This window comes from Hemiscyllium ocellatum, chromosome 11 (assembly GCF_020745735.1).
Source record: "Hemiscyllium ocellatum isolate sHemOce1 chromosome 11, sHemOce1.pat.X.cur, whole genome shotgun sequence".
NCBI classification, from domain to species: Eukaryota; Metazoa; Chordata; class Chondrichthyes; order Orectolobiformes; family Hemiscylliidae; genus Hemiscyllium; species Hemiscyllium ocellatum.
In genome coordinates this window covers 29,752,488-29,766,863 of record NC_083411.1, presented here as the reverse complement: position 1 = coordinate 29,766,863, position 14,376 = coordinate 29,752,488, and the positions used below count along the sequence as shown (strand labels likewise).

The 14,376-nt window shown below is 39.1% G+C and overlaps 1 protein-coding gene across 1 annotated transcript in view; it reads left to right on the top strand.

The window, feature by feature from the left end:
• kdrl (kinase insert domain receptor like) overlaps positions 1-14,376 on the top strand; it is a 206,698-nt gene that overhangs the window by 27,365 nt on the left and 164,957 nt on the right. Inside the window, exon 2 of the mRNA XM_060832503.1 lies at positions 4,489-4,585. Coding sequence (XP_060688486.1) covers positions 4,489-4,585 — 97 coding nt within the window. The remainder of the gene's footprint in view (positions 1-4,488; positions 4,586-14,376) is intronic.

Below are 14,376 nucleotides of genomic sequence, written 5' to 3'. Positions count from 1 at the left end.
GGAAGACACGGAGGGCTTGGAGGCCCTGACATGGAGCTGTATAGGGGTTGGATATCCATAGTGAAAATGAGGTGTTGGGGGGGCAAGGAAATGAAAGTCTTGGAGGAAGTGGAGAGCAAGGGTGGTGTCCCTAACGTATGTGGGGAATTACTGGACTGGGTTGGGGGTGGGGAGCGTGATAGAACAGTATCAAGTTATGTGGAGATAAGTTCAGTGGAGCAGAAGCAGGAGCAGGCCGAGACGATGGGTCAGCTGGCGCAGTCAGGCTTGTGAATCTCAGGTAGGAGGTAGAACTGGCCAGTGCAGGGTTCCCAAAACATGAGTTTGGAAACATCAATTCTCCTGCTCCTTGGATGCTGCCTGACCTGCTGTGCTTTTCACACCGCACTCTCGACTCTGAACTCCAGCATCTGCAGTCTTCACTTTCTCCTCACCTCATAATAACTTTAGTGATCAATTTAAATTGGCACTGCCTTTAGGAGAGATTTGTGATGGCTAAAAATATACGAAATATAAATAATTCATGTACAATACAAATTTGAAGATTAAGTAATAGCATGACTTTAATGAATAAAATTTGCATTCGGTATCAGTGCAAAAAAAAAGCATTTTCTGCTTCGGCTTTGAAAGGTTAGATTCTCTCCTCACTCTTTGTCTTGAGAAGTGTTTAAGAGCTCAGGCCATGATTATAGGTTACATTTTATCTAAATAGTGTTTGTTCATCAAAGCATGACATTTGCTTGAAATTTTGCTTAAAGTGCATTCCAAGCACTTCAAACAGTAATGAAAGGATACAGAAAGAATACATGTGTAAGAGATGAAGTTACAGCAATCTTATAGAATGTGTCTCATTTCTGTTCAGGCCTGCCACAAAACAATTAAAGGGATGGGTGCTGTTTTTTTTGTGCTCTATGACCTAAAGTTCATCTTGTCAAACATAGGCTCTTCATTAATCCTCTCGGTTTGTCATTTCTCACGTGTAGCATCTGTACATGGCAGGTTTCCATCTTGTAAAGGTGATGATTTGCACAACAGTGAACACTTCATTTATATCTTCCATATAATTGTATTTAAAAACTTGTTACCAAAAAACTTTCAAAGGAAATGATAAGTAAATTTTTAAAATTGATTTTGCCATCTGTTTATGGCAATATTTTGCATACCTTCACGTCCAGCTACTAAAATACACCCGCTGCCTTGCAAGTACAATGCAGACAGGAAGAAAGTATCAGAATATAATGTGAATTTTTTTTATCATACTTTAAATTGGCAAGGCCATTTCTATGATTCTATGAATTCTATTGATTCTACGATTAGATGAATTTAAGTATTTTTAGTAAATAAAATAGCAACAGAGTTAAGAGAAAGAAACTTCACAATCTCACCTCAAAATAACACGTACTGCCAGAACCACCGAAACTACTTTGTGGCATTTGTCACAACATTTTATGATGTAAATTATAACTTAATGCGAAAGGCTGACAAGAGCAAGAAAGGTTTGTGAACAGCAAGTTTGTGTACTTTGCAATACTTACAATAATATATTGATGATGCCTCCTTATCTCAACCCTGAATCTACTCTTAAGCCAACAGAAAATTACAACAAAGTGATTAAAATTGGAATACAGCAAATTTATAACAGAAGTTTCTTCTTTGCTAATATTCAACAGCTTGCAAATTCAGCAACGAAAAATAACTCGGTTGGTAACACTTTCTGTTCTGACTCAGAAAATTGGAGGTCAGGCCACACTCCATCTCCCACTTGTTTTATAAACTGAGGTGTGTTACACTATGGATGGTATTAACTATTAAAAAGTGAAATAAATACGTGCACTATTATATGGGTGGCACAGTGGTTAGCACTGCAGCCTCACAGTGCCAGCGACTTGGGTTTGATTCGTACCTCAGGTGACTATCTATGTGGAGTTTGCACATTCTTCCTATGTCTGTGTGTGGGTGCTCTGGTTTCCTCCCATGATCCAAAGATATGCAGGTCAGGTGAATTGGTCATGCTAAATTGCCCATAGTATTAGGTGCATTATTCAGGGGTAAATGTAGGATAGGGGACTGGGTCTGGATGGATTATTCTTCAGAGGGTCAGTGTGGATCCTTTTGGCTGAAGGGCTTTTTCCATACTGTAGGGAATCTAATGTAATCTATGCATTCTTTCTGGTGGTGAAATGGATGTCAAAGTTAAATGGAGAAGATCCAAAGAGTAGGGTGTTAGCCAGATGCCTTGCCCAATACTCTTCCCAATGTTAATTTGAGGTTATTCAAATAATCTCAGTTGTTATATTCTGGGTTTTTTTAACCATTCCATGGTTTTAAAAAAAGTTTCATTTATTGATGGTCACTTTAAAGTCATATCTAAAGTCAGACATTGGTATTCGTCATATTGGTGTCTGAAAACTTACCACTTTTTTAATGACATCCCTTTGTCCATTATTTCAATAGATACATTAACTCATTTAAAATGATTGGACTAAAGTTAAAAGTGAATTAGAAGAAAAGATGTAGAGGTGTGGGGTGTCCAAAATCAGAAGTCACATGACACCCAGTTGTAGTCCGACAGTTTTATTTAAAATCACTAGCTTTCGGAGCACTGCTCCTTCGTCAAGTGAAGTTATTTCATCTGACAAAACAGCAAAACATCCAAAAGCTTGTGATTTTAAATAAACCCGTTGAACTATAACCAGGAATCATGTGACTTCTGAATTTGAAGGTAGAATGTCACCAACGTGTTAAGCATTAAATTACCAAAATCATCAAGTGTAATTCCTATCTTTCGGTTGTAAAATCTAGGCGATAATGATAAACATTAGTTAAATGCATATTTGATGTTTCACGTACACTTATATTTAAATGCACTTGTATATCAAAGATAGAGGTTAAGTAATGCCAAAGGAAAATACTCGTTAAATGTTAAACAAGTAGCAGTGTGCAAAAGAAACTCATCATGCTTCTTGACATCTAAGCAGAAAACTAAAATGCCTTGGGCCTCATTTTTCAACGCAACTTGAAAAGATACCTTCGATGCCTGTAGTTGTTATAAGATTATTTGTTTTTAAATATAGCATTCATATACCTAGATTTTGTAAAGACGGAAATTAATTAATTGGATAATGATGAAAGACTTTTGGGCTACAGATGAATAAAATAAAACTCATGCCTACACGAAAGGAAATTATCCCAAGGACAGGACCCTCTGTATGCTTGCGATGGGACGGAACTGACTTTCTTGAGTCCAGAAGGATTATTTCTCGAACTTTTGAGAGCCCTTCTTTTGTGTAACATCCTGTGATTACTGTAAGCATTGTTAATTAGTTGTATCAGACATTCAGTACTTTGAGTTAGAGTATGTTCCATCCATTTATACATGAATTTTGCTCTTGAGGTTCAGATTTGCATGTATACACTGTCTTAGGTTTGTTTCAGGCCTGTAGGCTGCTCTTGCATTTAAAACCCTTGAAAAATAGGTGTCAAAGGAGCAGCTAAAGTTGCTCAAAAATTGCCAACTGCAGGCAGGTGCCCATTTTATCAGGCATAAAATTGGCAGGATAGTACTCAATTTCTCCCTGACTTCGTCTAATAAATTCCATATGTTTACAGATATATATCATAAATGGTGGACCACATGATGAAACATGTCTTGTTCGGTTAAAACAAAACCAACCAGTACCCTCTGTTTGAAGTATGCCAACTGATGATACTTCACAGAAGTTAATTGATAATGGCCAGGAATTCACAGCACAGAGCACAGTTTAATCACATAACTAAAAGAAATATATATGTACAAGCAACATCATTGAGGGATAGTGAAGACAGAAGGAATAATGGAAAAGGCTTTACAGGGTTGATTTTCTAGTTTCAACATTAACATGGTTGTTTAGAATTTTTATTGCTTCATCTACTTGAATGTGCTTTGTTACTGCTAGTTTTATGCTGGTTTTGGACTATTCAAAATCAGTCATGCAGAATTTATTTTGCCTGCTCATATAGATGATCAATGTAAAGTATTGATGAAACATTTGAACTTCAATCACACAAACAGTATCAACATTAACTTCTCATGATAGAACTAGAATTATTACAATGTGGAAACAAGCCATTTGGCCCAACAAGCCCACACTGGCCCTCCGAAGAGTAATCCACCCAGACCCATTTCCCCTACATTTACCCCTGACTGATGCACCTAACCTACACATCACAACAGGCAGTTTAGCATGGCCAATTCACCTAACCTGCACATTTTTGGATTGTGGGAGGAAACCCCACACAGATACAGGGAGAATGTACAAACTCCACACAGGCAGTCGCCTGAGGCTGGAAACGAACACAGGCCTCTGGCAGTGTGAGGCAGCAGTGCTAACCATTGAGCCACCACGCCAGCCTTGTTAAGCAGTGCTTCAACAGAGTTTGTCTTTTTTGGACTACACAGTAACTACTAAATAAACCAACCTTTTTCTTGCTTTTGTTTTTAAATTTCAGATTCAGTTCCTCAAGTCAATCTGATTGTTCCAGAACTGAATATTTCTGACCAGCACCTGATTATTGAAGTAAATGGAACACTCTCAGTCACTTGCAGGTAAAGTTGCATTTATTTTTAAGGTACTTCTTTCTGTCTCCTTCTGTCTATTTGTATTTACTTTGGCTCCTTACAGAGTACAATCATTTTAAATCATACTGCAGTGATTCCATTGGTGATTCGAATAGATCAACTAATGCATCAAAGTAAGCTTTGTAACTAGGTCACTAGTTTTATCACTGTGGTACACTAATCTTGCAACCTGATTGAATATGTCATACAAATTGCAGAAGTGCTACTCCCTTGTCCCCACACATAACCAGCATTAAGTAAACTCTTAAACATAATTGTGGATTCAGTTAATACGACAAAATGAATTAAAGCCAACTTGTTACAAACACTATTAGAAAATCAAAATGCTGGACATGCTAGTAAAAGAAAATAAAACACATAACCAGGAAATTCTTCGCAGATCAGTCAAAAGTCACATGACACCAGGTTATAGTCTAATAGGATTATTTGAAAGAGCAAGCTTTTGGAGCCCTTGCTCCTTCTTCAGACAGCTAGTGAGAGAGAATACATAGGACACAGTATTTCTAAGTAAAAGATCAAAGGGTCGAACAACTTATGTGAACGTTTGTCATGGTAGACTGATTAGCAAGGTTAGATCACATGGAACAGAGGGAGAACTAGCCATTTGTATACAGAACTAGCTCGAAGGTAAGAAGACAGAGCCTGGTGGTGGAGGGTTGCTTTTCAGATTGGAGGCCTGTGACCAGAGATTTGCCACAAGGATCAATGCTAGATCACTACTTTTCGTCTCTTATATAAACAATTTGGATGTAGTTTGTTAGTTAGCAAGTTTGCAGATTACATCAAATTGGAGGTGTAGTGAACAGTGAAGAAGGTTACTTCAGAGCATAATAGGATCTTGATCAGATGGGCTAATAGTCAGAGGAGTGGCAGATAGAGTTTAATTTAATTAAATGTGAGGTGCTGCATTTTGGAAAGGCAAATCAAGGCAGGACTAATACACTTAATGGTAAGGTCCTGGGGAGTGTTGCTGAACAAAGAGACCTTGGAGTGCAGGTTCAAAGTTCCTTGAAAATGGATCATGTAGATAGAATAGGGAAGAAGGTGTTTAGTATGCCTTCCTTTATTGTTCAGAGCATTGAGTATAGGAGTTGGGAGGTCATGTTGCAGCAGTATAGGACATTGGTTAGGCCACTTTTGGAATATTATGTGCAATTCTGATCTCCATCCTATAGGAAGGATGCTGTGAAACTTGAAAGTGTTCGGAAAAGACTGACAAAGATGTTGCTAGGTTTGGAAGGTTTGAGCTACAGGGAGAGGCTGAATAGGCTGGGGCTGTTTTCTCTGGAGCATTAGAGGCTGAAAGGTGACCTTATGGAGGTTTTTGAAATAAGTGGTGTGGATCAAATAAATAGACAAGATCTTTTCCCTGAGTTGGGGGAGTCCAGAACTAAAGGGCATAGTTTTGGGCTGAGAGAGGATAGATTTACAAAGGACCTAAGGGCCAACTTTTTCATGCAAATGTGTATGTATGGAATGAACTACCAGAGGAAGTGGTGGAGGCTGGTACAATTACAACGTTTAAAAGGCATTTGGATGGGTACATGAATCGGAAGGGTTTAGAGTGATATTGGCCAAGTGCTGGCAAATGGGACTAGATTAATTTAGGATATATAGTCAGCATGGACTGAAGGGTCTGTTCCCATGTTGTACATCTCTACGACACTGTGACTCTAAATCTAGATGGCTATTAAGTGCTTACTCAGTTAAAATGGAGGTGCAGGTTTCAATTGATTAATATGTAAATCCCAGAATTTCTTTTAAGTCACTGTCCCAAGATAACTTCAGGTTTTACCAAAATAAGGGTGATACCTCATTTCAATGTGAGGACAGGTTTAAAGTCTGTTTGTATCTCAGCCTGGAGGCAGACTAATTTTATTTCCAAAGTAGGAATTTATAAAATACCACACTGACTGACTGTCTAAAGATTGTGTGCTTTTTGAACAAAATAGAATGTACCTGCAAATACAAATCTGCAAAAATGCACATTGTGTATGCGCGCGTGTGTGTGCACAAATGCATTTGTGAAGAAAGAAAGAGGGTTAAAATTGCTGTCAAAGAGCTGTCAAATTTGTGAGACCATTTGCTGGTCAGAAATCTGAGTGGCGAAGGAACAGTCTTTGTCAAGGATCTTTCCCAAAACCACAGCATCCCACCTCAGCTACCCTGACCAGTCAGGGAAAGTGAATAGTGTCAAGTTGTTTTCAAGGTTGCAGTAAACACAAGAATTGAGATGAAACGAGGAAATGCTGCTCCCCAGGTCTCTCAGCTTTTTATCTGGATGTTCTTCTGTGAGATTTGAGGAGCTGCACTGAGGTGAGCTCTCTCAAAGACAGAAGAAAGAGGTTAATAAGGGAGGCATGGATAGAAGTGATTGTGGAAGTAAGAAGCAAGCCCAACCTAGCCAACTCCTTCATCACTCCTAACAATCCATCACCTGCCTGAGACCCACCTCAAATTGGCACCTTCCCATGCAATTGTAAACAATATTCTACTCACCCTTTCATCTCTTCGTTCCTCATTATCCAAGGCCTTAAATACAGTTTCTAGTTGAAGCAGAATTTTATTTGTACTTCTTACTACAGTATTCACCTGCTCATAATGCTAGTCCCTTAACACTGACGACACCAGTTGCAGAATGGGTAAGTACTGATAACCTTAATTCTGTCCATAAGAGTCACCCCAGTGTTTGCCACTTCAACAAACCATCTTGCTCACATATTTCCATCTTGGGCCTGTTCTTATGAAACTCAATATAAGATGGAAGAGCAGCATTTCATTTTCTGTTTATTGCTGCTAAATGTTAATTTAAAATCCAACATTGAGTGCAACAATTTCAAAGCATGATCTCTGTACTCCGTTTTGATTGCAACCCATTCACTCTGCCTCCACCCAGGTGTCTATTTTGTGTCCTGTTGACTTTACTCTGACCAGAACAGAAGCATTTTCTCCTTTTCACATCTATCCTTTACACTTATTTCAAGTCTCAATACTTTTTTTTAATATTATTAATACACTCCTTGTCTCACCATTTGTTCCATTCACTTATCTTTCCTCTCCTTCAATAGCATTAAAACCACATTTTCTAACCCCATCCAGTTTTGAAGACTGATCATATTAGATATGCTGAGTTTCTTCAGGCCTTGCTGTTTTTGTTTTAAGTATCTTTGTATTCTCCTCACAAATCACATTTGTCACAAGTTTTTTTTAGATTCTTACCATGGCAGATTAGATTGCCTACAGTGTGGAAACAAGCCCTTCAGCCCAACCAGTCCACACGACCCTCCGAAGAGCAACCCACCCAGACCCATCTCCCTCTCACTAAAGCACCTAACACTACGGGCAATTTAGCATGGCCAATTCATCTGACATGTACATCTTTGGACTATAGGAGGAAACCGAAGCACTTGGAGGAGACCCACGTATCATTTTCAAATTTAGAAATAATACATTTGTCCTTCAGCTCCAAGAAGCTCCATGAAGATGGTGAACAGTTGGGCCCCAAACATTGATTTTTGTGGTGTCCATTGGTCCCAGTCTGTCAAGATGAGAATGACCCATTTATGCCCTTTCTGATTTTTGCCTATTAACCAATTCCCAGTCCATGCTAATATATTTCCTTTAATCCCATGCCCCTTACTTTTGCTTAGCAACTTTCTGTGTGAGACTTTATTAAAAACCTTCTGCAGATCCAAAAACATCAGACCCACTGGTTTCCCGTATTGTTTCTGCTCATGACATCCTCAATGAACTTGATCAGGTTTGTTAACATGATATCCTCTTCAAATGTTCATCTTGACTCTGTCCAATCAGGCAATTATATTCTAATTATCTAGTAATCACATCCTTTATAAAAGATTCTAGTATTTTCCCTTTTAGCTAACAGGTCTGTAGATTCCTATTTTCTATCTCCACCTCTTTCTTAAATGGTTGCGTTATATTTGCAACCTTCCAATCTGCATGCACGATTTTTGAGTTTGTAGAATTTTGAAAGATTCTATAAACCAAGGCATCTATTACCGCTGCAGGCATCCCTTTCAGGACTCTAAGATAAAGGTTATCACGTCATGAGAAATTGTTAACATTTATTACAATTCATTTCTCAAATATCACTTTTTTAACTAATATGATTTTTTGTCAGTTCCACATTCTCACTAGAACTTAATTTTTTTGTAGAAATCTCATGTCTTCTTTTATTGAGACAGACATAAAGAAGATGACACACATACAACATACTTTTTTAGCTTCTCTGCCGTTTTTCTATTTCCTATCAAAAATTCTCCTGTCTCTGTTTGTAATAGGTTCACGTTTATATTTACTAATATTTTCCTTTCTACATATCTAAGAAGCTTTCACTATTTTTAACTTTTCTTGCTAGTTTGCATTATTAGAGTCAAAAAGTGTGTTGTTGGGAAAGCACAGCAGGTCAGGCAGCACAGGAGGAGCAGGAGAATCGACATTTCAGGCATAAGCCCTTCATCAGGCTCCACACTTTTTCCAGCCCCACACTTTTTGACTCTGATTCTCCAGCATCTGCAATCCTCATTTTCTCCATTTTGCATTAATAATCTATTCCCTCACTTTTTGTCAGTTTCTTGGTCCTCCTTTGCTAAATTCTAAAATTTTCCTATTCCACAACATTTTCTGGCAACTTTGCAAGCCATGTCCTTTGATCTAATCTTTCTTTAACTTCCCATGTTTATCAGGGCTCACTCTACTTTCCTATAAAGTACTTTTGCCTTAAAAGATTGTACATTTTATGTTCACTTTATCAATTCCACATATGAATATTCCATTGAAAATTCACATCATCTGCTGATTCTTTACTTTGAGGAATGTGAACTAACTGATTTTTGACTTTGTTTCCTGTTTTGTGACACATCATCAAAGAGGAAAACATTTCTGAATCATCTCAACAATCCATTTATAAGCATGTAAACTTCAGTTGGGTCATTTCAATGTTTGCTATTTCCCAAAAAGAAGGCACCAAAACCTTCTTAACCTTTCCTGAAATCAGTTTGGTTCATGAGGCAATGATCTTTCAGCAATTGCAGTTGAAGGTATTGTGAATAAATCAGAGCCTGTTCCACTTAATTGGTCAGTTGCACAGTGTTGAGCGTTTTGTCATCACTTGAATGTCAAGGTATTTGTTTTATGCCAAGCAATGCTTACCACTGTTCAAAATGAACTGAAAAGTGCATTATTCAGGGAGATCCTGTCAGATAAGTGATACTTTACACAAAATACTTCTGTCAGAATGTAAAAGCAGCATTCAAGAATTAAAGGAAAGTCAATTCATTATTTAAGAGGCTGGCCAATGACTTTTAGTTAACCTTTTTAAAAACTCAAACTGCAGTTGAACTTTTACCATTATAATTTGACAATTTGAAGCTTTTAAGAAAAGACTGAGGAAAGGGCAGGGTTAAACAAACAATGTACAAGACTGGGACAGGGTGGGAAGACCTTAATATAACAGGGAGAAGGATGGGACAAATGATATATCTTAAAAACAGACTGATTAACTACCTACATCTGTGTAACCTGACTTGATTTAAACATGCAATATCTTTTTAAACCCACAAAGCAAATATTTAACTGTCCAATGGAGTTGTTAATCAGAACCTCAGACTATTCCCAGCATAATCATTCTAGGGGTCTCTTAGAAAAGCTAAAACTGACTATTTTATAAATTGGTTATCTATGTTTTATGCTGTTTCTGGAATATAACCCAATATATTTCTATCAGGCTGTCATTATAACATCTTGCTTTTAATGGTAGTTATACATCCATGTTGAATTATAAATATACTGCTGAAATATATTTGGTTGCAATTCATGGTAAATAAATATTTGAAGCAAGTATTTCAGTCATGGAAAATATGGATCAAATGAAATATAAAGAAATTATCTAAAATTAGTCAAATTACATTGATGTCAACACATCAAACGATCATGGGGAAACTGAGACCTGCAATAATGAAGTCTGGTTTATGAATACCATCCAAATTTTGGTCATGCCATTGATCTAGTAATACTGATGACCAAGCTAACCTTTGTGAAATTTAAATTCAACTAGTTATTTAAAAATTGAATTGAATGCTAACCTCAGTAATGATGACCATGGAATTTTCATCAATTGTTGTAAAAATGCATCTGATTTATGAAGCAAGAAAATCAGCCATTCTTACTTGCTCTCTGATAACTTAATCCCGACCTGCAGCAATGTGGTTGTTTCTTTACTGGACTCAAAGGCAAGTAAAGATGTAAAACAAATGCTGTCCTTGCCAGCAATGTCCACATCTTATGAGAATGAAAAACAATTTTATAGCAATTTGCACTTCATTTTATCTGCTTTATAACTCTTACTATTTTGTACCTAAGCCTGTTTTGTACCTAGGTACTTTGGAACCTGAGATGGCGACATGTGTGGCAAAATTATACACTTTTCACTGTTCTCCTGTACTTGAGTGCATGTGATAATAAAAATCTAAAATCTGTCACTCTAAATCTATGCGCCCCTCAGTTACTGTGAAGGCAAAATGTCACCATCAGAATTTAATACAACTCAAGTAAATCTCCTCTGGGCAATTTAAATTTAAGACAGATACATGTTTAGCATAAGATTAAGCAAAAACATTAAGGGATATGGGCCATATGGAGTCAAGCTACAGATCAGCCGTGATCTTATTAAATGGCGGAACAGACCAGGGGGCTGAATGGCATACTCCTGTTCCTAACACTAATCTTTATTAGCATGTGCACAATCTTTTTTTGTACATTTGGAGCAACCCATTCTTTTCCTCCCCTTACTGCTTTTTGTCATTTATATAAATGATTTGAATCTGAACATAGAAAGTATGGTTAGTAAGTTTGAAGATTACACCAAAATTGGAGGTGTAGTGAACAGTGAAGAAGGTTACTCAGAGTATAACAAGACTTTGATCAGATGGGCCAGTGAGCCGAAAAGTGGCCGATAGAGTTTAATTTGGGTAAATATGAGGTGCTAGATTTTGGAAAGGCAAAGCAGGGCAGGACTTATACACTTAATGGTAAGGTCCTGGGAAGTGTTGCTGAACAAAGAAATAGTGGAGTGCAGGTTCACAGTTCCTTGAAAGTGGAGTCACAAGTAGATGGAAGAGTGAAGAAGGCATTTGGTATGCTTTCTTTTACTGGTCAGTGCATTGTGTATAAAAGTTGGGAGGTCTTGTGTAGGGCATAGGTTAGGCCAATTTTGGAATTGCATGCAATTCTGGTCTCCTTGCTATAGGAAGGATGTTGTGAAACTTGAAAGGGTTTGGAAAAGATTTATGAAGTTGTCAGCCAGGGTTGAAGGGTTTGAGCTATACGGAGAGACTGAATAGGTTGGGGCTGTTTTCTCTTGAGCTTCAGAAGCTGAGGGGTGACCTTTATAAAGTTTATAAAATCATGAGGGGCATGGGAAGGATAAATAGACAAGGTCTTTTCCCTAGGGTGGTGAGTCCAAAATTAGAGGTCATAGGTTTAAGGTGAGAGGGGAAAGTTTACAAAGGGATCTAAGGGATAACCTTTTCATGCAGTTCTCTGACTCCATCACTCAATGACAAACCGTCTTTCATGAATGGTAGGATCATCAAAAAGTCTGAATTTTCAAACAGACCAATACAATACATACACATCCGGAGTGATTTACTGACAACAATATTCAAGTCGAGTTTTTTTGTTGAAATTTAACTATGCCTCATTTTCTTATGGGTTAAAGCAGAAATGCCTCCTTTTGGCTGTTATGACCCACAAAACTATCAGTCTGACAAATGAGAGAAGTTCTTTATCCACTCCTAGAATTCTTCACTGCAAGATCAAGTTATGTCATGGAGATCATGTCTGGTGAGAGCTGAAATGAATCCCACTAAGATCCCAGGAACACATTATGGGAAGTAGGGCCTGGATCATAGCATGGGGGTCCCTCATGGAGGACATGAGACTTCCAACTGCGCAGGGTGAGAGAGTTGTGGGTATCAGATGGTGTACTGTGATCCCAAATCTGGTGAAGCCAATTCCATCATTCTGCAAATGGTACCAGTCATAGTAATGGCTATAAGAGATGTTGGATGGTAACCAGTGATTATGAAAGAAGTCCATGATTACCCAAGGGTCTAATGTTAAGAGCTGAATTGGACAAATCTCCTCGAGGGAGCTTTCCTAGGAAGATTTTTGAACTTAGAGGAAACACTCTTGCTGCTCATGGATACAAGCATTGCTGCAAATACTCTGACCTCATGGATTTCACCACTAACACTCAGTAGCAGCAGTATGTACCATCTACAAAAGCGCACTGCAAGAATTCACCAAGGTTGTTTAGATAGCACCTTCTGAACCATTACCATCTAGAGGGACAGGGACCATAGATACATTGGAACACCACCACCTGTAGGTTTGTCTCCAAGCCACACACCAACCTATCTTGGAAATATAGTGCAGTTCTTTCTATATTTCTGGTTTACAATGCTGGAAACTCCTCCCTAATAGCATTGTGGGTCTTCTGACATAAAATGGACGGTAGCAGTTCAAGAAGGCAGCTCACCACCACCTTCTCAAGGGCAACTAAGAAAAATAACGAAAACAGAAATTGTTAGAAAATCTCAGCAGGTCTGACAGCATCTGTGGAGAGAAAGGTGCGTTAACATTTTGGATCCACTGACCCTTCTTCAGAGCTGATTGTAGTTAGTTGTCATTAAGTCCACACTCCCCACCAGCCCCCTTTCCATACCTGGTACATTCCCTTGCTGCCGTAAGAGATGTAAAACCTGTGCCCACACCTTCCTCCTCACCTCAGTCCAAGGCCTCAAAGGATCATTTCAAACCCAGCAGAGATTTACTTGTATGTCCTCCAACCTCATTTATTGCATCCATTGTTCTTGATGTGGTCTCCTCTACATCAAATAGACTGAGCGCAAACTCACAGAATAATTTGGGGAACACCTCTGCACTAACCAACCCCACCTTTCTTTGGTCATCCACTTCAACGCCCGCTCCCGCTCTCCTGAGGACATCTCCATGAGGGCAGCACGGTGGCACAGTGGTTAGCACTGCTGCCTCACAGCACCAGAGACCTGGGTTCAATTCCTGCCTCAGGCGACTGACTGTGTGGAGTTTGCACCTTCTCCCTGTGTCTGCGTGGGTTTCCTCCGGGTGCTCTGGTTTCCTCCCACAGTTCAAAGATGTGCGGGTCAGGTGAATTGGCCATGCTAAATTGCCCGTAGTGTTAGGTAATGGGGTAAATGTATGGGTATGGGTGGGTTGCGCTTCGGCGGGTCGGTGTGGACTTGTTGGGCCGAAGGGCCTGTTTCCACACTGTAAGTAATCTAATCTAAATGTAAATTTAAAGAAGGTTTTAGGGTGGCACGGTGGCACAGTGGTTAGCACTGCTGCCTCACAGCGCCAGAGACCTGGGTTCAATTCCCGACTCAGGCGACTGACTGTGTGGAGTTTGCACGTTCTCCCCGTGTCTGCTTGGGTTTCCTCCGGGTGCTCCAGTTTCCTCCCACAGTCCGAAGATGTGCAGGTCAGGTGAATTGGCCATGCTAAAATGCCCGTAGTGGTAGGTAAGGGGTAAATGTAGGGGTATGGGTGGGTTGCGCTTCGGCGGGTCGGTGTGGACTTGTTGGGCCGAAGGGCCTGTTTCCATACTGTAAGTAATCTAATCTATATTCTGGCATAGTCCACCGCCTACACAAGGCCATCCACAAACTGGAGGAGGAACACTTCATCTTCTGCCTCAG